We start from the raw sequence: 24,982 nt of genomic DNA, 5'->3' as shown, positions 1-24,982 counted from the left end.
ACGTATAACATTTTAACGAGAACCAATACCTCACACCCTCGGTCCCTTCACAGATTGATCCAAGTAGTTTTTCACCCGCACGCTGACAGCGGCCAGTTATGCTCGACTTCGGTGATCTGCTGAGAACGTGTCAACAATCAGTCAATTGCGGAACTGTTGTTGATTGAAATTATGACGTAGCGAGAAAAAAGAACTAAATAAAGTACAAGCAATAACTCTTTTTTATTGTTATTAAATAGAGCTATAAAGTATCAATGATGTTATCTTTAAGATTTTTGAGGAAACAACGGCTAAGGCTTAACCAGTCAACCCCGCTTAAAGGAATATCATCAGTTCCAGCCAAATCTATGCAATTGAGCGGGTTATTCGATTAAAAGGATAGTGCAATATTCTATCCTACATTTCTGCGAAATTTTATTTTTAATAGTATTTAATGCAAATTATAGTGTTTTGATTAAATAAACTTAGTTTTATGATCAATAAACAATTTTGATTAATAGTATCTGTGTTAGTATCATAAAATATAAATGTCATTTAAAGTTATATAAAAATAAATCAATATTAGTGAATAGTATAATATATAGGTACTAAAATATTATTTGATCCCTTCCGAAAAAATCTATAATTGAAGACTATTTTTATACCCGTTTAATTCGTCAATTTATCAAAATTAGATTTTCCCTTTCAGTTTCTATTAAGACTTTCATGAATAATTGCGTATTCCTCTCAAACGCATAGTCAGATTATTTATTTTAAATTTTTTTTTCCAACCTCGTCTTGAGAATTTCCAAATTAATGAGCTATTTTAGTTTGGAATTTTTTTTAATATATCGTTTCCCAGATTCATTGCCCCCCCCCCCTCGATTAATTCAAATCCATCCTTTTCTCGCTGAACTTGCAATCATTCTCAGAGTTATTCTCTGGATTAAGCAATAATTATTCTTACTTAAGAGAAAGACACACTGTATACTGATTTGTTACGTTTTTGAAATTTTTTCTTATGAAAGCTAATAGCGCACCAGGAGGGGACCACAAATCTTGACTACAAAACAAATCACTCTGTACCTTTTTAAAATTCTAAATGATGTGTAAGTAAGTACAATTTGTCTAAAGTAAGAACTCCCCTATTCGTCTGGACCTGTGGGGGTGACTATGGTAACAAGATATAACTATTTCAAATAGGGGTGTGGGTCACTATTTAGGATATATTTTGTCTCGGGTGGGGGAGAGAAAGGGAATCATTTTTCTTCATATTGCCCTAAAGAAGTGTTTCCCAAAGTGTGGTACGCGTACCCCCAGGGGTACGGGAACAGTTTAGCGAGGGTACGCGTCCTTATGCGAAATATCTTGCAATAAACGAAAATTTCAAACAAACTTATTTAAAAACAAAGCTAGCCATGAAAATTTACGATTACGTATTTTTCTATTTGCTATTTTTTGCGGAGTTTGCAGTTAATAATTAGTGGTGTCAACAGCCAGTTGTGATTTTTAACTTTTGTGCAATTTTTTTTATAGTAAAAAATACACTAATTTTTTATTAGTGGTACACAGCATTACGAAAAATTTAGAAAGGGTACACAAAAGTCATAAGTTTGGGAAACACTGCCCTAAAGTAAAGAGAAGCTACCCTCCCTGAAATTCGCTATTCTTGTACCCTTAGCAGCAGACGGCCTCAGATTTAGTGGCGGGGGGAGTTCTTACCGTAAACGAACTATAATTCAAAGAGGGGTAAAACACTCGTCGCTCACTTCAATGTATAACTAGCAGCAAGATTAGATTTTTTTTTTCAATTTTACCCCTAACACCTGTTTAGACCAACTAATAAACAGGACCCTTTTGAAGTGACCACCTATTGTATCCTTATCTTAACTGAAAAACGAAAATTTCATTTTAGTTAGTGAAGTATTTCTCCAAAATAAACAATTTTTTTTCATTTCAGTACCTCTTCTTCATGCAATTAGGCGGGGACAAAAAACAAAGAATGTCAATTTAAACGGGGAAGTTTAACATTAGTTGCATACAAAATGATTTGGTTCCATTCGTGTAAGCTTGTTATTCGATTATCCGACATGTAATTAAGTGGACATGACGCAAGAAAGTTCCAATCCGTTTTTCGCTCGGTTTGTAATATAATGTTTTAATGTGAACAGTAACCTTCGTGCGACGAACTATTAATATGCCAAATTTCATTGCTCTCTGTCGGATGGTTTAGTCCAGGGGTGGCAAACCTTTATGTCTCAAGGTGCAATTTTTTTTAAAAAAATGTTTAAGGAACTAGTTAATGTATAGTTTGTCTAAAGTAAAAACTCGCCTAGCCATTTGTCAAGACCCTTGGCGGTGACTATGGTAACGAGGTCTAACTATTTCAAGGGATGTGGGGTCATTGCTTAGGACAGATTTTGACTAAGATTCAGCGAGAGTTAGAGGACTTTTTTTCCAGTCTATTGTGTTAGCCCTAGAGTAAAGAGAAGCTACCTTCCCTCCCCCCCAATGCCCTCCTGTGTTAACATTGTTCGTCAATTCGGACATTAACAGGGCATATTTGTTGGCCTCTCTTACAAGGGCACCATATTAGGTGGGCCAACGTTGCTCCCACAGTAAGGACAGATAGTACAGAGAAGAAAAGAACATCCATGCCTTGCCCGGGATTTGATCCCAGAACCTTTCTGGTGCAAAGGCAGTTCCCTAACCCCTCCACAGGCCGGTCGGCTAGCTACCTTCCCTGGAATACGCTATTCTTGTATCCATAGCAGCAGACAGCCTCAGACCATGTGGCGGGGGGAGTTCTTAGCTTAGACAAACTATAAATACTCTGTTAAATTCTGCATCCATTTATAATTACATTCATGTTTTTAAAATATAGGAAAAAACAAGTGAGTGCGAGCGAAAAGGACACATAGCCTCTAACATAATTGGATATAAATAGGAGAACAGATTTTAAATTATCTTAAGTTAAAGCTAGACGCCCGGTGGCTGAGTGGTAGTGCTTTGCGCTCCCGTGCCACCGGTCCTGGGTTCGATCCTCAGGCCGGGCAAGGTTGACTCAGCCTTTCATCCCTTAAGTGGGTAGACAAATGAGTACCAAGCATGCTTGGGAACTAAACAGTTGGGGTTCCGCGTTCGGCTGACCACCTAACTGGAATATCTGCTCCTGTACCCCAGAGCCCAATGCCAAGAAAACTGAGATGGGCCCAGTAGGCCTTGGCCCCCTAGGGGCTGTCGCGCCACTGAGTTTAGTTTAAGTTAAAGCTACATTTTTTTCCTTCGGCGTAATTTAGTTAAGCTAAGATTATAAGAAGTAAAATTATGACCGCGGCAGTACCTATAGAGTGGGGGGAGTCTCTCCCCCCTCCCTATATATATATGTGTGTGTGTAACATAAAGCGCTTCAAGTCTTGTAATCTACTTTTGGTTACTCGAGTAACAGTTTTGATTTTTCCCCTTATTTGAACTGTGAGAAGACTTTTTCACTCGCCTTATTTAAAATATAGATTTTGTTTTATAACCGTCGTTGAACAGCCGACCCAATTTTAGGTTTACGACTCCTAATGTTCAACTCTGTAACCTTGTAATTTTGAACAAATTCAGAAGACAAGGAAATTTTTGTTTCAGTACCCTCAGAGGTATTGATTTGTTATAGGAACATGGAGGACTTTGCAACTCGATAGATTTAACTTGCATCAGTCACCATTTACTACACGGGCAGTCTTCGGCCGGCTGTGGATGAACCCACGACCTCTTGGGCATGGGTTCAGTGCCCTACTATCCAGGCCTATAATAGATAGATTTTATTTTATTTTATATCCGTCGTAGAACAGCTGATCCAATTTTTGGGTTTACGACCAGTAATGTTCAACTCCGTAGTTTTGTAATTTTATAATTAAAAACTGGAAAGTTCCGCCCCTTGTTTACGTTGCTGATCAACCCTCATGGTTGCTTCTCATTAATCATTGCGGATTAAGAGAAAAAAACCGTTTATTTCCATAAATTACGATCGAATTGCTATTTACATTTTGAAGATGACTAAATTTAGACAAAACAATAAAATTGGTACCAATCAATAAAATTGGAACATCATGTAGAGTTAATACTCAGTGAAGATGGAACCAAGGGAAAGAGTATTCGCCTCCGAATCAGGTGAACCAGATTCGAATCCCAATAATGGCTGGTCGATACGAATTCCGCACCCGGCTTGCACCTACTACAGTGCTGATGCAAAATATCCTCCACGGTAGACGGATTATAAGATTTCGTGGTTTTTTTCTTCGTGTAACGCAAACGCGGGTTAGTTTCAATAAAAAAAATTTCCCAACACTTGATCCAAGAGTTCCCTTGTCTTCTGGATTGGGTACAAAATTAGAAGGCGACGTTGTTGAACATTGGTAACAGTAAACCCAAAATTGGGTCGGCTGTTGAACGACGATTATGAAATAAAATAAAAACCACGCGCTCCAATCACAATATTTTTCAGTAATATCCCGATTTTTTTTTTTTTTGAGAGTCAGATTTAAAGCTCTTAAATATCATTACTTAAACTGCATAACATATTTGAGTTTGGATGGAGTTGGATGACTGCATTCAAATCATCCTATTACAATCATTGTTGTCGAAACTGGTTGTCGTAATAATTTCATTTAAAAACAATAAAAGGTTTCAACTTAAACAGGGCATTTCATAAAGTTCAACCTTAATGTATATTTTTAAAATCCTTGATGAAATTTAAGTAAAAAAACGAGTGCACACATTAAGGGTCATAAATTAATATTTAGGCAAGGAAAAAAAAAATCACAATTTAATGAATCACGACTGATAAAGGTGGGATTGACTAAAAACTTGTGATTACTAGAGAAAACAAAACTTAGAAGGCGATTAAAACTTAACACGTTCGTGTGTCATCGGCCATTCAAACTGGTTTTCTATTTTTCATACCGCCTATTTACCAATTAATTTAACTGATACGATGAAGTTGTCATTTTTTCTCCTCTATGAAATATCAATTTGCAGCTTTTACAACGTGTTAGATGTAATTACAGAACACCCTGTATGATATACAGTATTTTACGTGATTATTAATTAGGTAATTTTCACAATCAAATTTAAATTTTAATAAGATAAATAGCTTTTCTAATACCTAAAATTTAAAAATATCATTTTTTAACTTCTTGTAATTACTACGTCTCTTCAAAATTATGTTGAAAAATTATGATGTTAAGAATGATATAAAATGTTTCATACCTTTTAAAATACACTTCTTTTTATAATCATTAATGAATAAAATACAAATAATATTTAATTCTTAAAGGAACTTCAACATTAGTTTTGGACAAATAAATTTTACTGTAATGTGAAAATATTTTTAAATTCTTGAATTTAACTTCATAGATACGACGGAAATGCGAATTGTCATAGCATTTGTGCTCATATTTTCGACCGCTCTTTAGAATGAGCTATTGTAAAAAGTTGCATAGATTTTACGAAAAAAAGAACAACTTAGTGTTCAAACGATGAGGAGCATTTAGAATGTCGAAGGCACTCTGGAAAAAAAAAAAGAAGTAAATAAATAAAATTCTGCTGCTTTTATCCTTGTGTTTCATACTAGGTTTATCAGGCATGTTGCAAATATTGATGAGCTTTCTTTAATATCATTGATGTTTGGAACAGTGTTGTCGATTCTGGTAATGCTGTCATTAAACTATAACTGAAATTTCATCTAGAAAGAGTCAGTCCAGTTTGAGCTTTATCCTAAGCACACTTCTCTTCAAATACAATTAATTCATATATAAAACGTAGCAAATCAAAATTGAAACATTATTTATTGATTACCAGTTAACCTCACTATTTTCCTTAGTAATAAGCAATGAAAACTCACCACTCATGCTCTAAGGAAAATCTTTTTCAATGGTGCATTAGAGTTCAAACAGCGATTTTACAAATAAACAATTAAAAATAAATAATAAAAAGTACTGTTAAATTAATGGGGTATGCCTTTTTATTCTATGCATGAATCATGGGGATAAGTATAGGCTTACTGTTTGCGGGTTGCAGCCCAAGGATAGTCAAAGGGTCATCTAAGAAATGACAAAAATAAAAAAAATAAAAAAAGCTATATTCAATAATTTTTTTGAAAAAAATGTCAAAATTTCAAAACTGCTACAGTATGAGAAAGAGCCTTAGTGCAGATTATACATAAAATGCCAATTCTATACATGCAAATAAAATAAAAATTATATATATATATATTTTTTTTTCATGAGTAAAAAATTAACTAAATATTTAACAAATCTCATTTTCTGTATTAAATTTATGAAAATTTATTTTAGCCATGATAAAAAAATGAAGAAAAAAAAAATTATATATGTGTAACATGTTATGAAAAAATGAAACTTTACTTTACTTGTAGCTTTTTTTTAAGACTATGTACAAAAGCAGCTTCTTTTTTATATTAGGTTTTATTTCATACCAAACTTTGAGTACATTAACATTGATACAAATGGTAAATAAATTAAGAATTTAATATACTTTTTATGACCATTTAAACTGTAGTTGATTTAGACTAAGAAGAAATAATACACTTCTCCATTTGATTACAAAACAAGAAATTATTATTTTAGGCTATAAAGTAGCAGTAACCATGTAAGCATAAACAAATACTGTTAATTCAAATAATAAAAAAACAATTTAATTCTATTTACTTAAGCTGATTTGAAATGAGATCCACAATCCCTTAAGATGTTCTTTGGTCTCTTTATGTTTCTAAACAAAGCATAAAAAATAAATGCCCTTTTAACATACAGGGGTGATTGTGAGCCCAAGTCAAAATTCCGGAAAATTTCTTGTTAAAAAAAAAAAAAAAAAAAAAAAAACAGTTTAAATTGAAAAAAAAATTAAACAAGGTTTTTTCCCTATATTTCTTAGTTTACTTAAAATATATTTAAAATTTTACACATACCTATACCATTTACACATAGCTATGATGACCTGGAGAGGTAATTAAAATTTACAAATATGTCTTTCTTTCTTGAGTTTATGATTATAACAACTATTTACTGATAAAAAAGGAATATTAATCATGAATATAAGCTTATAAAGTATCTCTCTGGCTCTCCCTTACAAACAAATAAAATAAACTGTGTTTTTAAGTTCCACCTTTGAAAATTTGATTTCCGGAAACTTCTGCGATAAATGATATTTTGAAACGTCTGGACCTTCGATCTCCGGAAACTTCCAGATCACTGCTAGCGAAAATTCCGGAAATCCGGATTTTTTCAGGAGCACAATCACCCCTGAACATAAAACGATAGTTGTACTGTAAAAAAAATTTCTTCCTTCATGTTTCAGCATTCATACATAACTTTTTCAGAAAAAAAAATCTATATATATATATATATATATGCTAGCAACATTTAGACCAATTTAAATTAGATATTCATTCAACACAAAACAATCCTATAAAAAATTTTAAAAAAAACTTTGATGAAATAAAAATTAGAGTAAATTATTTACACTTTTTAATATTGTGTTCAATAAACAAATTTTGTGTATTATAAAATCATATTATGATTGTGAGAAATAGAGACACTTTTTTGAAAAGCCACACAATCTCCGGTACACAAAAAAATATATGAAAACAGACACGAAAGCCACACATCAATTAAAACGAAAATGTATTAAAATTCATCTGAAAGTAAGATCCAGTCAGTGGTGTTACATCCTTTAGAACTGCTCTTAGAAGATATTAGAGGGTATGTTGTAATTTTGCAGTACAGCCAATGGTGGATACGATGTATTTTAGATGTAAATATAAACTACGAAGAAGTTAAGATACGTTTTCTACAGCCTCATGGACCCTCACTGTCATACTCGTACCCACAGAAGCCTTTGATATTGAAAGTAAATAAGTCACAGAATATTTAGAAGGTTGAAGTACTAACAACAACAGGTTAAGATTTTTTCATACCGTCTAATGAGATAAAAATAATTAACAAAAAAATAGCACTACATCATTCCTAACTATTTCATAAAATTTTATAATGCTTATATGTTTCAAAAATTACTAATTCTGTTCATAACATATTGTAACAGAGTTAATAATCATAATTTTAAAAAATATTTTCTATGAAATAAATGTTATTCATATCTTGTAACTATTTCACATATTTTTTGCATATCAAAAGGTAAACCATTTTTTAATAAGAAAAATATAATACACTTGCTAAAAATAAAAATGTTATTTTCGATACATTTTAGGAGACAAAAGTATGGGATAAATACTACTTTTGATATGAATGATCATTGATTTAAGAATTTTAGGCTTTTTACTCAGTTTTCCATGTATATTGTATGAAATGTCTTAAAGGGGAAAAAAGTTGTACAGCATACCACTTTCAATTAATGAAAATTTTGGTTTGCAATAATTAATGTTTTTTTTTTCTTTTTTTAAATTTCAATTTCTATGCTGCAAATTTGAAAGGTGTAGAAGAATGTTGTAGTTAAAAAAAAATATTTCTTTCATAATTCTTTGAGACCACATATCACAGGTCAAATCAGGTTGCTTTGAAAGTTGACCTAGCCTCAGAAAGTCATATAAGGTATCAAATGAAAGGTTTATTGCAATGGTGTTTCAAATCTTTTTTTAAACACCATTTACTTTCTTCTAAAGTAAAAAAAAAGTAACTTATAAAATAAAAGTTCTTAAAGTAACTTTTTTTAAGTAAAAAAAAAATACAGTTATTTATATGTATGCAAGTTAGTGGTTTTTTCAGTGAAAATTTTATTTTTTCAAGTGTTTATAACTTGGACAAATTTCAAATTAAAAACTGTTCGAATTGTTTACTTTATCATGTGTGCATGTTATGTGTGCTACTTGATGCACATTTGACCTAACTCTTAATACACAGCAGTAAATAATATGTAATCAAAAATCTAATCTATCATCATAAAAGTAAGTAGTCAACTATTCGAAAATAAATTTCATGTAACATGAATTTTTTTCATTTCCAATATTATTGTTATTTCCACAGAATTTTTATCATTTCAATATTATTGCTTATCATGATGAGCTTAGATTCACAAATATATTATTACTTTTCATTACTTCCAAATAAATATATAATAATTGAAAACCACATAAAAATTTTACCGATAATTTTTCTCTTGCCATAGTTTTATTAACTAGCGATAATTTTATTTTATTAAAACTGTGGGTTACAAATTCATTTATAAAATGTTAGAAGTAGAAACACTTTTAATGTCGAATAATCATAATATATAAACACTTAAACATCAATTTGAACTTTACTCCAGAATTATTTACAATTATAATGCTTAATAATTAAGTACAAATGTTAGGAAATATGCATAGGATGATTAGACATTACATGGCATAATTATTCTTTTAATTTAGATCCGAATTTTCTTTTCCTTACAACAGAACGTAAGAAAATTATATAAATATTGCAGCTAAGCTTTTATACGAGAATACTTAATTTAAAAGTATTTAAGAGCACCCGTTAACATACTCTTAATATCAAAATGACATACTTTTATTTAAAAACAAATAATAAACATAGCAAAGAAAACATTCATTTTTATTGTTACATTTATAAATATCTAAAAATTCGAAAACATTTTCGCCTAATTTCTTTTTTAAACACAAATCTCCTCTTTTCCAGTGTCTGTTTACGAAATAAATGTAAACACAATCCATCAATGAACCAATTGTTTCATCACCCCAAATACGAGATTACGCGAGAACACAGACAGGCGTGCACAAAATTATTGAAATTTTTATTTTAATTCACAATAAACGCGATAACTTCCCAAATTCTTGCAACCATGAGTGATAGTCAACAGCCAATCACAATGCGAAAAGCCCATTGATCCGACGTTATCATTTCCTTGTTGCCATTCTGTAGTAGAAACTATGGTTTAAAATTAGTTACCAATTCCTTAAAAGATAGAGACCCGCTTGCAACGCTCACCTGACGACTGGGATTTTTTGAACCTGGTGTAGGCATTCCTACACCAGGGGGATAAGTAACAACAACAGAGTTCATTTTTCAAAAGCTAAGTATATGCTGAGTATTTTTGTTTGAATTTTTTTAAAAATATAAATAAGCTATAACGTAATCAAGCAATGCAGATAATTGATATTTAATTTTTTTCAATCGATGCATTAAAAATTAAATTTAAACCAGATTTCTTCCTTATTGGGAAAAATATATCATTTTTTAACATATTATATTTATTTTACTGAAAAAAATCCTAATAATAATTTTTGTAAGTAGTACGTTATGTTAATATTGATATATGATGGCTTATATTTTTAGTTTTGTAAAGCATTTCCAAGTTATCAAATCTAATGCTATTAAACATATCCTTACAGAAGATTTTTCAATTGTTTTAGTTTTTGTGTTTCACTATTTTCTTGAAATTTAATAATTTTAGGCGAATTTTAATTCTCGAAATTTAATTTAAGATCACATTAAAATAATTGTTGTTGTCGTTTGACAACTGCAGAAAAGTACAAATTAAATGGGACCAAAGGCATGGAGCACAGCCCTGGCCACATCTCCGACTTTTTCGGAATAAAGGATTAAAATAAATATATGATGTACTATTGATGTTGCTGTAAGATCCTGAATTCTACTAGAGATGCTTCTAATAATAACATAAAATATATCGGCATTTAGGAAATATTAAGTACTTAAAAATTGAATAGCTAGATAAGTATTTTTGCCAAGCGATCGCCAAATAGCAACTTTCCTGTTCAAGATTATTCACATCCTTCTCCTAAATAGCGAAAACGTATCGTCGGATACCACGTGATGAAGGCGGAGCCAAGTGCCGCGAGCTATAATCATTCAAGTGTGAGCCATGACGTCTAATGCAGTGGGAACAGTTCTGAAAACCATCTGTATCTCGGCAGTAAAGATTCTCGGAAACAAAACCAGAACTTTTCGGTGAAAATATCTTTGTTTTGGTTTTAATGATTGGCAACAATATTTTTTTCCCGCTTTTTAAATTAAAAGATTCCGAGAATTCTTACTGCAGTAGTATATTTATATATTTGTTAAATAATATTATTTTAATTATGTGACAATATAATAATCTTATATTAAATTTTATATAAGCACTTTCTTTATGATGGTATGTTTATTTTTGTGGTTTTGTATCATGTTTCTCTTGATCGTATTTGAATGTATGGTCTTAATGATTTGTTTCTATTTGAAATGATTGTATGACGTTTATGAATTCTTGTTGTTGTCACTTTATCCTCCGATTCCTGAATAATTCGATCTAGTGTTTTATGTGTAGTCTTAAGCAATAAGTTTGATTGTTGAATTTGCATACTGTCATTTTTGTATTTTGAGTAATGACCAAAGTACCTGCATTTCTCTCAAATTGCTAGGGTAGCTATTTGTTTATTTTATTTTTACACTAGTTAAAAAAATAAGCAATAAAATAATTCGATGGGGTTATTTCCAATTGGAAAATGTGTGCGTCAACTGTCATCGCCAAGGCGCTAAAGGGTTTTTGCATCTTAGCGATTTCAACTGGTAGGAGCAGGTATCTATATGAATATATTTCTATCATTTTATTTTTAAAGAAAAAGCATTTTAAGTGCTATATATCAAGTAATTTCAGGGGTCTGCCCAGGCCGAATTTGCTACCGTTTAGCGGTACCTTCACAAATTTAATTTTATTTAAAACGGTAGTTTCACAAATTCAACTTTAGGAAAAACGGTAGCTTCACAAAATACTTTTCCTTAAAATTTTGTTTTTGTATCCGTTAAGAAACATTAAATCTATATTTTTACCATGTTTTTGTGTTGATATTTTAATATAATTCTTAATTTTTCACAAATTATGTCTAAATTTTCACAAAATAGGTACCTTTCAGAAAAAACTAGACAGACCCCTGAATTTATAATGTTTGTGTCTACTTTGTAATGAAATAAATAGAGAAAATTTCCGTATTGTGATCTGTGGCAGAAAAATCAGCAAGTCTTGGCTATTTTCTACAGCGATTTGCAAGAAAATTAAAAAATTCTCTGAAAGGAACCAACTCGAAGGGTATAACTCATAGCCACCCCCGGCAAACCTCTATATGTTTAAAAAAAAGTTCAAGTTTAAAATCTATTCGGTGCCTTGCAATTGTAGTTGGTGCACCAGATCACAATGCTGAAATATCTTCTGGTTTGTCAAGGTTAGATGAATAGGAAGATAACAGGTTAGATGATGTCAAGGTTAGATACATAGGAATTTTCAGCTGAACGTTTATTGTGACTGTTGATTGATATAAAGTGTTAGAGACCTTTTTCACTGAGGAAAACTAGACACTTTGCTTGAATTTTAGCATATTAAATCAGTTGCTCACTGCACGTCTCTTTAGTGATTTGTCAGTCATATATGCCATGTTACAGGTACTTGTATAAATTGGGCCTTTCCTGGGACCTAAAATTTTTGTTGCAACTAAAAGTTAATTTATGGGCAGCTTTTGTAATTTATTATCAAATATTATGAAAGTTTTAAAATTTTATCACAAATACATACTGTGTTTCATAATTTGTAAAGTTTAAATTTTGAAGCAAATATACTTATTATATTTGCTTCTAAATTTTTCTCCATGTTTATGAACTTTTTCAAACACTTTATGTTGTTGCTCTCTGAAAATTATTTATTAATTTACATTGATTTTCCTTCTAGGATAATGCTAATGAACTTGCTCCTTTTGTGCCCGGTGACTTACTATGGGCGAAGATAGGCTCTCACCCATTTTGGCCTTGTATGGTTGGTTATGATCCAATTAATGGAAACTATACTAAATTATCTAAGAGTAAGTTATTAAGTATTTTTTTCATTAAATTTGTCTATTTTGTTTCTGTATTGAAAAAGAACGAATTTGTCAAGTTTATTGTTTTATATAACAACTCACTCATGCGTATTTACTGTAAATAAGTATTAAGTGTTCATCTTAAAAAAATTTCTTTTTGTGAATTTCTTTTTTTTGATACAAGATTTTTCTAATAAGTTTCAAGTAATCTTATGATTTTCCATTTTTTTCATAATTTTAATATACTATTTAACTCGTTTGAAACCAGCTCAAAGGGACGGCAATATTTGCATGTTGTGATGGAGTGCTCTTAAAAATACTTGTACAGTAAGAAAAAAGTTGGCTAATTTGTTTTGAACTGTCTTATTGCTTCTTTGTTGTATTGCTGTTTTTTGGAGAGGACTTGTGACCCAAAATCATTTCGTCATTTGCATCTCTGCTTAATAAAAATGTTTGAAGTTTCTCTTCACTCTCAAAAGCCATTGAGTATGTTTGGAGCTATTGAATTTAAACTTCTTTACATCTATCGTTATCATAGCTTTCTATATTTTTAATCTGTTTTAACTTTAATTTCAGTATCCTTGGGAATGGGAAGTAATTACTTTCAATTCTTCTCATTTCCAAATTTTCAAAACTTTTGGTAAATTCCATGTTTATGGAAAATAAAATCATTATCAAATTTAAATAAGTGTGGAGCATTTTGATTTTTTATATACAACATTATTATATTGTTTTAATTTGCATGCATAGTGACACTCCAGAAAAAAAGTTCTGATTCTCTGGTCATTCTGCCGTAGAGTCATATTAATTTTGATGTCTTGGCGATAATATCATTTGCCAATTGTTTACAGACATGACATCTGAAAATTTTTTTTACAAATTTAGCTACTAAATATTAAAATATATTCTAAAATTTTGCTATGTATTAACTTATACATCTCTCAATAAAAAATACTGCAAACCATGTGCTTTATGTGAAAAAATGTTAATTAATTGAAAAAAATATGCCACAACAGACATTACAAAAAAAAAGACATGAAAACAGTGACCACTACAATAAAAACAATATGACCAATTGCTCTAAAAATGGTACAAAACTTAGGTTCAGAAATTTCAGTTTTACAAAACAAGAATAAAAGATTAGATGAATAAATAGAATAGAATTAGATGAATAAAAGTTTTTTTTTTGTTTGATGGTATTTTGATCGAATGTAATGAAGTTTAAATCTTCCATTTTGTGAAACCCATTTTTGGTGATGTAGCCTTTTCATGCATTCAGCTTACGTCAGTGACATAATGGTAATAAAACAGAAAATAGCATATTTCTTTGACGCCAATATTATGCTTTTATTTCTAGTTAAAAAGGGAATTAATTTAAGAGCCTTTTATTAATACCAGCATGAAAAAATACTACATTAAAATTAAAGCTGTTTTTTTTTCCATTTTATTTCATTATTTTCCTATGAGAGTTTTCTTTTAACTAAAATTGTTTCCTCTTCGATTAAAGATAAAAATTTCAACCTAAAAAGTGTTTACCTATGTAATATCTTAAAAAACCCACCAAACTTGGTTTTTTAAAAAAAATCCCTATATATATATATATTTTTTTTTTTTTAAAAAAAATCCCGAAAAAATATTACCTGCAGGAAATTTTGACTGTTTTCATGAGCTTAATAAAAACTTTGTCTAGCAGTGTTCGTGCATTCGTGTATATTATGCATATCTTGTGACAGACACGACAGCTTATGAAAATTAGCTTGACTAAACTATTTATAAAGAATTATAATTATTTTATTATCATGCTGTTTACTGTTTTTTCCTGAAATTAAAACACTTTTTGAGATTAAAACACTTCTGAGTTTCGTGGAATTGATCTTCTTCCTTGGTGGTTTGCTCCTTTTCAAAAATGTCTAATCCAGCTTCACTGGAGCAGTTAGTAATGCATGATGATGTAGCATTTTCTCATGCATCATTCATTAATGTGACACTTCCAGAACTATTTGCTGTAACATATTATATTAAGAGTCACAAAAGTATTGTGCATATTATGCTCAATTTTCTAATTTTATTTTTAATACTATTTCTAATTTTATCGTTAAATTTGGGTGCTCATTAAATCAGGGATCATTATAAGCTAGTTCAACTTGTTATGGTAATGGTTACGAATGAAATTTGTTTTGTGAAAGCTTCAGAAATTTAAAGTAACTCTAAAAATTGATTAATTTGTTTAATTTAATTTTTTAAATAAACAGGTGAGCTTTTATTCTGATCAAGATATCTAAGATTTTTAATGTAATGATAAGAAAAATAAAAGGCCATGTTATTCTAAAGTTTTCTAGAGATTCTACATTTCTCTCAAATAATTTTATTTATTTGATCTACTTTTAAACATATCTAATTTAAACAAATTTATTATTTTGTTGTATTATTTATTCATCATGTATTTATTTTTTGCCTTAAATAGTCCCAAGCTATATTTTTAATTTTATCTAAGGTGAGCGAAATAGTACAGTAGATATTAGATGGAACATTTCTTGCGAGACCAATATTCATAGCAAATAATAGATATGGGGAGACGTCCTATGAGAATCTGTATAAAATGTAAATGTAAAAATGACTTGGAAATGTATGAAAAGTAATAAAGAAGAATTAATAACTTAAATGTTAAAAATTTTCAATAATTGTGAAAAATTGGAAGAAAAAAATTATTTGTACTTACTGCAAAAATTTTTGAGATGCAAAAGAACAAAAAATAAATGCATTTATTTCTTTGAAATATGTGAACATTTTGGTCTGAACACACTGTTTTCTTATATGCTCAAATAAAATAGTCCTATTCATTCTATTTTTTCTTACTCAGCACTGTCATACGAAATTTATAGATTTTGCTTTCCTTAATGTGTGAAGAATTTATAAAATTTACACTGCCTCTCATAAGACATCATGCAAATATGTTACCTCAATTATTAATTCAAGATTCTGCTGATAAAGTTAGATGAGTTGAATCTATATGTAAATGATGTCATACTAGAAGAAAGGATCGATTCTAGAAAGTTTCTGAAAACTTGTTGATTATTTTTGGAACAAAGTTTTTTCAAATTAAAATATAATCATGATCTTTCCTGATACAGTCATCTATCTGTTCTTGTTAAAGTTGGTCTGACATTTTCCCATGGACAGGTATCAGTTGAAAGAGGCTTCTCTGTTAAGAGAATTGTCACATCTTAAAAAGAACGACAAGCCTGGGCAACATAAATAGCTTTAGGATCATCAATGTTTGCATCACTCAATAGCTGATTAAATTTTGTTAGAATGCAGAGCAGATGCTGAATACAAAGCCTAAAAGACTTCTGAACAAAAGAAAAGAGTAGGAGCCACAAGTAAAAGAAAATGTACCATAAGCAAATCCTGATTGACTTTCTGATCTGAAAAAGAAAGTATCAAGCAACCAGTCAAAGCTTGATTAATGTAACCAACATCTGATATCAGGAATAAAATCTCTGAAGAAAACTTGAAAAGAGAAATTTTATTGTATTATTTTTAAGTACATAATGTTTAAGTCCAGTAAATGAAGAAATAAAATATGTTATTTTGATATTAGTAAACTTACTAGAAACTAAATTTGTACATAAAATTAAATGTGTTAAAACTATTAAATTAATAAGATGTTAAAAAAAAAATGCATATGACAAATAATCTTAGTTCTATATTTTTCTCAAAGAAAAATCTGTATTTTTTAAATTGTTACTTCTATCTGTATTTTGCAATTTATTGCAATTTTTCAATGACAATGATTTTTAAATGCTATTGCATACTGAATATTTTTTTTTAGGCTTTTTAAATGAGCTGGAAGTCTTGCTCTTTTATGTTGAATTATTTTCAAATAAGCAGTTAACGTTTTTGACTTACCGAAAGATAAACATAAACTTAAGAGGCCGACTTTACTAGCTAAAATCTTCTACTGAAATTATGTTTTTTAATTTTATATAATTTTATTTGTCATAATTTTAAATTAGATGTTTTGTAAAAAACTTAATGAGTATATATAATTATTCTATTTAATCTGATTCATGATTTTAGTTAAAAATTGATTGTCTAATTTCTAAACTTATTATATTTTTTTTAGTTGGCCCTAGAGAATATACAATTTATCATGTACAATTTTTTGGAGAGAAACCTCTTCGTGGTTGGACTGCTCAAAAAATCTTTCCATATGAAGGCATTGATAAATTTTATGAGAAATTTAATGTGTGTAATAAATCAAAAGGAGATCAGTCCGAAAGAAAAGGCCCTGAGGCTTTGAAAAATGGAAACAGGGTTAAAGTATGCATTTTACTTTTGAACAATCACTTAAGATTCTTATATTTACAGATTTTGAATTCATGTAACTCAATTGTTGAAGTAATTCTTGGAGTGTTGTTTTATTTAAATTTACTCAATTATTATTTACAATTTAAAACTGGTTGCTACGGATGTAATATATTGTGTTATGCTTGCAACGCCCAGTATTTAATTTTTAAAAAATTTTTAACTAATGATTTCTGAAAATAACACCAAGAGTTATTTGGACACAAATTAATAAAACTGCTTTTTTTTTTAAGAAATATAAGATATGCTTTTAAAATCTGCAATTGTAATATTTATAAATTGTGGAATTGCCTTTTTACTATGTTACATAAGTCACTGCACTTATAAAATTATATTTATTGCTTTTAGTTGTGTATAAAATTTTAAAGAATTGTTAAAATTAAATTATTCCTTCAACAAGAGGACTATTTGATAGACGTGATATTAACGTGAAATCTGAAACTCTAGATCTGACATAACATCGTGAAAATATGAGATACAATTCGAGGGATCTGTCTAGGTTTTTCTGAGAGGTACCTATTTTGTGAAAATTTAGACATAATTTGGGAAAAATTGAAAATTATATTTAAAAGTCCAACACAAAAATATGGCAAGAATATGGATTTATCATTTCTTCAGGAATACAAAAATAAAATTTTAAGAAAAAGTATTTTGTGAAACTACCGTTTTTCCTAAAATTAAATTTGAGTTGTCGAAGTTGAATTTGTGAAGGTACCGCTAAACGGTAGTAAATTCGGTCTGGACAGACCACTGAATTCACGATCTTAAATCACGTAAATACAAATCCTAATGTGTAATTTTTGATTACATAAAAGTAATTGTAAATTGTGTTTGCATAGGTAGGAAAATGCATAAAAACGAATATTTTTTTTTCTTCTCTGAAATTCGAAAAAGGCAAACTTTCTTGGAAAAGGTGCTTTTTTTTATTAAATTGAAAAAAGCAGAAAAATCTAATCCCTGATACCAGCATGCCTGAAAGTAAAATACAGTGACGTAATTGTGGGAGAAGTGCGACTGCAGTAATCGGAGAAAAAAATTCTCATATTATCAATCTCTGTCGGATTGGCCTGTAAGTTAGAATACGAATAATTGTCTTCAAAACTTGATAGAAATTTAATCTATATTTTACAATATGTAAGAGTTAATAAAGTACATTATATACCTGATCATGTCAGACAAAATATTTTCCCAGTCCAGGTAGTTTATAAGCTTCATCAACATGAACTAGATAATTAATAATAGTTATTTACTCTAAAACCATATAAAAACCTAGGAGTGGAATTATTTTGATTGGTTTTTCAAAAATTAGAGAGTAATTCTATGCATGTGAATAGATATATTCTAAATTTTGTTATGATAATTGAAATTTACTACCTAATTTTAGTTAAGAACACAAAAATTGACCTTGTAATTATTTTTTTATCTTAAAAAAATCTAGAATTTTGTATAAATTTAATCTTTTAGTTCTTGTGCGCTAACAATTATTGTGTATTATCATCCTATCAGCTTTTAAGTTTATTACATTTCATTTAATTTCAAACTTTTTTAGGGCTACATGATGAAAAGCTGGGATATTGCTGTCAAAGAAGCTGAAGAAGCATTTGAAATAAAAGATAAAACAGAGAGGTTTTCAACTTATGTGTTTAATTATGATACTCTTAAGAGGAAAATTCCAAAAGGTAAAAAAATAAAGCTAACAGTTATTTACTTGTGTTTGTAAACTTCTATGCGTTTTAGGTTCATATTGTATATCCCCATATCTGTAACATGGTATTATATTAAAAAAAAAAAAAAAATCAAAATTTTAATGTTATGATAATAAAATTTGTTTTTGTGAAAACTTCAGAAGTTTTAAAGTAGGTTTCAAAAATGCTTCATTTGTTTTAATTTAACTTTTAGAGCTTTTAACAGTTCTGCTTTTATTCTGATAAAGATGTCGAAGATTTTGAATGTAATGATGAGAAAAATAAAAGATCATGTTCTAAAATAGAGATTCCATATTTCTCTTATAAATATTTTTATTTATTTAATCTAGTTATAAACCTATGCAATTTAAATAAATGCATTATTTTGTTGCATTTTTTTTTCTGAAATTGTCTCAAACTACATTTTACATAAATTATATTTTATCAAATCAGTGTAAAAAAGATTAAAAAATTGCAATAGGAAACTATTTGCTTGTAAGCGAACCTTTGACGAACATTCATGCTTTAATTGAAAGCACATTGTAAAGATGATCAATAGAGTTTTCATATTTTAATTATCAATGTTTTCAATTCTTCCAGAGTCCAATTAAAGAAAAAATGTACTTTTTTTAATTATTTTGCTTCAAATATCTGTTATTTTTTTTTAAAAAAAATGAAAATAAAAACATTAACTTTTTTTAAATTCAGTATTATTGATGCTTATAGCAACAACTCATGGTTTTTTCAGCAAAAAAAAAGTGAAAAAAAAAATGAGAGAGAGAAGTGTGATAAGTGGCTATCAACATTTATGAAGGGGTGATAGGTAGCAATTGACATTTAGAGGGGACGAAAATCCAAAAAAGGTTGGGAACCACTAGTCTAAACTGTAGTAGCTAAGGCATAAAAATTACATTCTTTTATACAATAGCAAGTAATTAATACTTAAATTAAATTTCTCGAAACTAAGATTTATGCCCCAATTATAAGTTTTAAATCATATATTTACAAGAAATTTAAAATTCATGCTACTTACTATCTTTCTAAAACCAGTTAGAATTCTGCATTGTTTAAAATTTACAATCCTCATAAATATTAATTATAGAAGACAATTGTAGTACAAGACTGTTTCAATTTGTACACCTTTGAATAACTTTCAATGTTTTTATTTTATTCATTTAATGAAATTTAAATATTCCCATTTTCATCAGAATTGAATCATAAATTTTCGTTTAAAACCTTAATCACAGAAAACTAATTTTTTTCTTCACCTACATCGCACAGGTTAAAAAAATTAATAAGTAACAAAAGGGAGGAAAGCAATCATCTATGTTTCTTTGTCTTCTCAAATCTTTGCTGTCTATGTGTTAAAGAAGTAACTAATATAAAAATATTTAAATTTAAAATTGAAAGTAGAATTAAAAATTCAGAAATTGAAAAAACAAATTATCTTAATGTTGGTAGACAAATCTACTTCTGAGATTACATTTCATAAATATAAGTGCCATGGTTTTTTGCTCTCATATTGTGTGACCCAGAGACATGACCACATACACCTCCTTTATTGTGTATATAGATTATAGTATTGTTGTACCTCAATGTAGTCTTCACGACCCAACAATGAATCCACTGTAAATAAGGGTTCGCTATATTTAAAATTTTTGAAACAAAATTCACTAGTATTGTTGGAAATAGTGTTTGCAATATCACTTATTTTGCTTAACAAACAAGTAATTAAGTAAATATATAGAGTCTCTGCAACGAATTTCTCTTACAGCAAATTTCTTCCTATAACAAAATTTTTAATTAAAGCGTTAAAAAGTGGTCATCTCCCTATAACAAATTTTTCAAGTTTAGGAAAGAAACATATTTCAGTATTAAAGAGGCACCAAATATTCTTGTGTCTGCCAATCTTGTTGAATATTGCGTTTGGTCAGATAATTTCCTTTTTCCTCAATTAATAAAATGATGCATTTGTTAAGTATGAAAAGAATTGAGGCAAAAAAGTGACGTTTGATTTTTGTATTAGATTTTACATAGCTATGTCATCCAGACCTCGAAGACCTGGTTGTTGGTCCAGGACCACTTAAATTAAATTCTGGCAATTTTTCACTTGAACCAACCACTAAGAGTAAACTTAGACCTCAGTTTTTTAAAAATAAAATTTATTTTTTATTTTAAAGATTTGTGCGTCGTAACTTTTTTTTTGCATCTCCCTTACAATGTTTACGTTTTGGGCGCACTATATCAAGTGGATCTTTGATATAGTGCTGATATACTTATGAACTTATCACATAGACTAAAAATTTTGTGTAATTTATTAAAATGACTGTAAAATAGAAACTTGAGTCCACTACAATTGAGCTACCAATTTCTCCGCTGTTCACTAAAAGCATATGAAATAACATTAGTTAAAATAACAGTACTGACCTCTAAAAACATTCATTACAAGAAGGTGTTCACTGTATCCTAGATTTGTTATAGTGGGTTTGGACTGTGTATAAAAAGCCTTTTTGTAAATTTTATATTATTCATAATGAAAAAATCTTAAATGATATCTAGTAACCAAACTACCAAACAAGAGAAAAGTATTTCTTTCTTTTATTTTCAATGTAGTTAATATACTTGCATCAAGTTATCCTAATGCCTTCTTGTTTCTTTGCCACTGTAATGATTCTTATATTTCATGCAAAATTATATTTTGGCAACTTTATAACTACTAACTTTTGGCAACTTTATAACTTTTAATAAGTACTTTAAAAATAGCTATATTTTAACTACATGCACTAAAGTGTATTTTTTTTATTCAGGTAATCAGCAAAATGGGTTCAGTCAGATTATTCCTGAAAAAGTTAAAACTTCTGAAATCCCTGAGGTGAGTTGAACTCTTTTATCATTTTCATAATTACTGTCACATTTATTTTTAAAATCTAATTTATTTCCAAGAATTTTTGCTCCATAGATTTTTAATATGATTGAATTTCCTTGATTTCAGGGAGACTTTTTTAAAATCTAATAAAAGCCTGACTATTCAAAATTTGATAAACCAAAAAATTCAAATAACCTGAATTTCCAGAAGTAAATAAAAATTAAGAGGAAAAAAAAATACACTTGTGTATTTTATTTTGCTAAAGATTGATTACAAGATTCAAAAACTTAGGCTAAAATATTGATTGATCTTGCTGGTATATTGACTATGAACAATCATTTGGTATGAAAAAGTGATACCTCCCCCACACCTTTATCACTAAACCTAGAGTTTACAATTTCAAACGCTTAGCTTTGTCAAAGTGTTTTAAAAGAATGTGAAATTTCCCATAGGAGAAAATGTGACAAAGAATATTGAATTGCTTGTAACATATAATGAACAAATTAATGAATTGCACATAAAGTTTTAAATTACTAACGTAGGTGAAACAAAATTTGACATGAAGAGTTTTTCCCATGGTATAGCATCCTCTTAGGTAGATTAAATGAAAATGATTTTTCTGTTTTCTGTATTTTCTTTTACTTTGACATTTCATTTTTTAAATCAATTTTTGTTTTCAATCAATTTTTTCAATAAATTTTTGATTTTTTAAAAGCGTTTTTGATCAACATGATTAAATTTCCTAAAAATGTGGTAATATGGAAGGCTGAGATTTTCAACATTAATGCTTTGTTTTGAGAATTGAGAATGATTTATTTGCTTTTTTTTAAAGTTTTGTTTTTATCAGCATTTTTATTATGCTGAGATCTTTTCTAGAGTGTTTTTGATAGACATTTTCTTTTATCGTCCTTTTTTCTTAAAAGTATAATACAGTACAGAACCCGTTATCCGGAAATCAGAAAACCGGAAAACCAAAAAACCGGAACGAAATTCGATAAATTTTCCCGCCATTTTTAAAATTTTTTGTTTTTTTTCCTCTTAAGATTTTAGGATTTTTCCTTTTTTTTTTTGAAAGATGTTTACTTTACCATCATTTTGGAAATAATTATTAGTGTATTACTTCATAATTTTTCTTCTTTTTAAGATAATTTCCAAATATTTTTTATTTAGTTGGGTTTAACAATAAAAAAACGGCTTTTTGTAGCGATTCAGAAAACCGGAAAAATCAGTTATCCGGAATAGCGATGGTCCTGATCGTTCCGGATAATTGGTTCCCTACTGTAATATAGAAAAACTGAGATTTTCAGCTTTATACTTTTATTTGACGAATTATGAAAATTTTTTTCTCTATCAGAGATAAAAGACTTCTGCTAAAAAGCGGAAATCCGCTTTTTTCTCCCAATTTTTAGAATTTCGAACCATGTTCCAAAAATGTAAATTTTTGGGGAGTCGAATTATTAGAGAAAACTCTTCCCCCATAGCTTGAGCAGCCTGACTTGGAACGAACTTTTTTTCTCTTGTAGCAGCCTCCTGAGAAAGAATGATCATTAGGAGAAAATGGGTGGGCGTTCGCAGGTGTGCCTTTGCCTTGACAACCACAACTTCCGCTGTAGAACGGAACGGATGAGGTTCTTGATTTCTCTGAGTTAAGTTTCCTTTCGACTGCCGATATTTATTCTTTGGTTTTACCTTCTTAGTGCGACGCATATTGAATTTTCGCATGCATTCATTATAAATCTCTCCGCTTCTTCTTATTTTTGTCCATGCACATGTTTGTATTTTGTTTACTTGTGTCTTTCACGTGGTGCATCCTACATAGCTGCCAAATGTTCTGTTAAAATTGTTTTTTTTTTCCCCTTCACGATCTTTTAACTTTGTTCCGAAAATACAAATTTCATGTCAAAATGTTGTAATTTTTTAGTATTCTAGAGTCTTTTCACTTTTAATGCCGATTTGTTTTTTCAACTTAGGGCAGATCTAAGAAGAGCAGGGCATGTGATTTTTTCCATGAATATCACAGAATTCAATGTCTCTCAAGACCACTGGTCTGCAGACTTATAATCAAAACCTTATAATCCGACAAAATTTTGAAGCTTATGCTAAATCTCTTTAACTAGACTTGTGATTCTTCCGCCAATTTGATTTCTTTGGTTTGGCTGATTTTTGAAATTTTAGGAACTGCGTCGGAATCTGCTAATGTCATGATTCTTATTCAGAAAATTTTAATATCAATCATCGATTTTCGTATTAAACTGATCTAAAAGTTACGTGTTGGTGATTTGTTCTTACTCGATTTAAAAGTTGTACATCGTAATTCCCGCTCACACAATTTAAAAATCGTACATCGCAATTCCCATTCACTGAATTTAAAAATTGTACATTGCAGTTTAAAAATCCAATATCGCGATTGTATTCAGGCATTTTTAAAATCGAATATTGCGATTTGTAATCACACGGTTGTAATATCAAACATCGATTTCCGTATTTATATGTGATTTTTTAAACTACGTTCTATTCACTTCTATATATTCTATCTATCTAATCGTATTATACTACGTTCTATCTACTACGATTCGTATTCTCTTGATCTAAAAACTATGCATCGTGATTCTTGTTTGCACTACTTAAAAATTCAATATCGCAATTTGCATTTTCTCGCTTTTAAAATCCTATATCGCGATTCATATTCATAAGATTTTATAATCCAACATCTCGATTTATATTCATGCGATTTTAAAATCCAATATTGTGATTCTTGAAAAAAGTAAGTTTTTCTTGAAACGGTTACAGGGTTGCCCCATCCACAGGAAGAACAGGGAAAACCTGGAAAATACAGGGAATTTAAAAATCACCTAAAATAACTGGGAAAATGCAGGGAATTCTGATTTTTTCTTTACAAACTGGGAAAATACAGGGAATTTTGTTTCTTATTTTTGTCTTTTAAAAAATGGTGACCACTCAAAGTGTAATCTATGGGATACTTAACCACGATATTTCAGCTATAGTAAACTATTTCATTTACTATAGCATTATTTAAGTATGTTCAGTTGTTTTTCCAGCAATTAAAACTAATAAATATAGTTAACCCAATATAGCTCACACAAGAGCACAGTAATGTTGTTTTCTCTTAATATATTGTGTATAATATGTACAAGGAATTTTTTTCCTAGATTTGACAGGCAACCCTGGATTACTATAAAGATGTTATATTCTTCATTAGTAATTTAA

General features: G+C 29.4%; 1 protein-coding gene and 1 long non-coding RNA gene across 3 annotated transcripts in view; one reads left to right on the top strand and one right to left on the bottom strand.

Moving 5' to 3' along the window:
- Positions 1-6,430: 6,430 nt before the first annotated feature.
- LOC147801007 (uncharacterized) lies at positions 6,431-9,968 on the bottom strand. The gene is made up of 2 exons (XR_015430799.1): positions 9,541-9,968; positions 6,431-7,876 (listed from the first exon to the last, which is right to left on the bottom strand). It is a non-coding gene; the product is annotated as an uncharacterized LOC147801007 (long non-coding RNA).
- Positions 9,969-10,992: 1,024 nt separating this feature from the next.
- Positions 10,993-24,982, top strand: part of LOC107440919 (histone-lysine N-methyltransferase NSD2) — a 102,286-nt gene continuing 88,296 nt past the window's right edge. For both annotated transcript variants that reach the window (XM_016054009.4, XM_016054010.4), the window contains exons 1-5: positions 10,993-11,148; positions 12,709-12,838; positions 16,962-17,158; positions 18,753-18,882; positions 21,696-21,760. In XM_016054009.4, coding sequence (XP_015909495.3) covers positions 11,143-11,148; positions 12,709-12,838; positions 16,962-17,158; positions 18,753-18,882; positions 21,696-21,760 — 528 coding nt within the window. In that variant the 5' untranslated portion in view covers positions 10,993-11,142. The remainder of the gene's footprint in view (positions 11,149-12,708; positions 12,839-16,961; positions 17,159-18,752; positions 18,883-21,695; positions 21,761-24,982) is intronic.

Source organism: Parasteatoda tepidariorum, chromosome 12 (assembly GCF_982258835.1).
Source record: "Parasteatoda tepidariorum strain Cologne lab strain chromosome 12, Ptep-v5.0, whole genome shotgun sequence".
In the NCBI taxonomy this organism is placed as follows: Eukaryota; Metazoa; Arthropoda; class Arachnida; order Araneae; family Theridiidae; genus Parasteatoda; species Parasteatoda tepidariorum.
The sequence above is the reverse complement of the archived record's forward strand: the minus strand, read 5'-3'. Positions and strand labels throughout refer to the sequence as shown.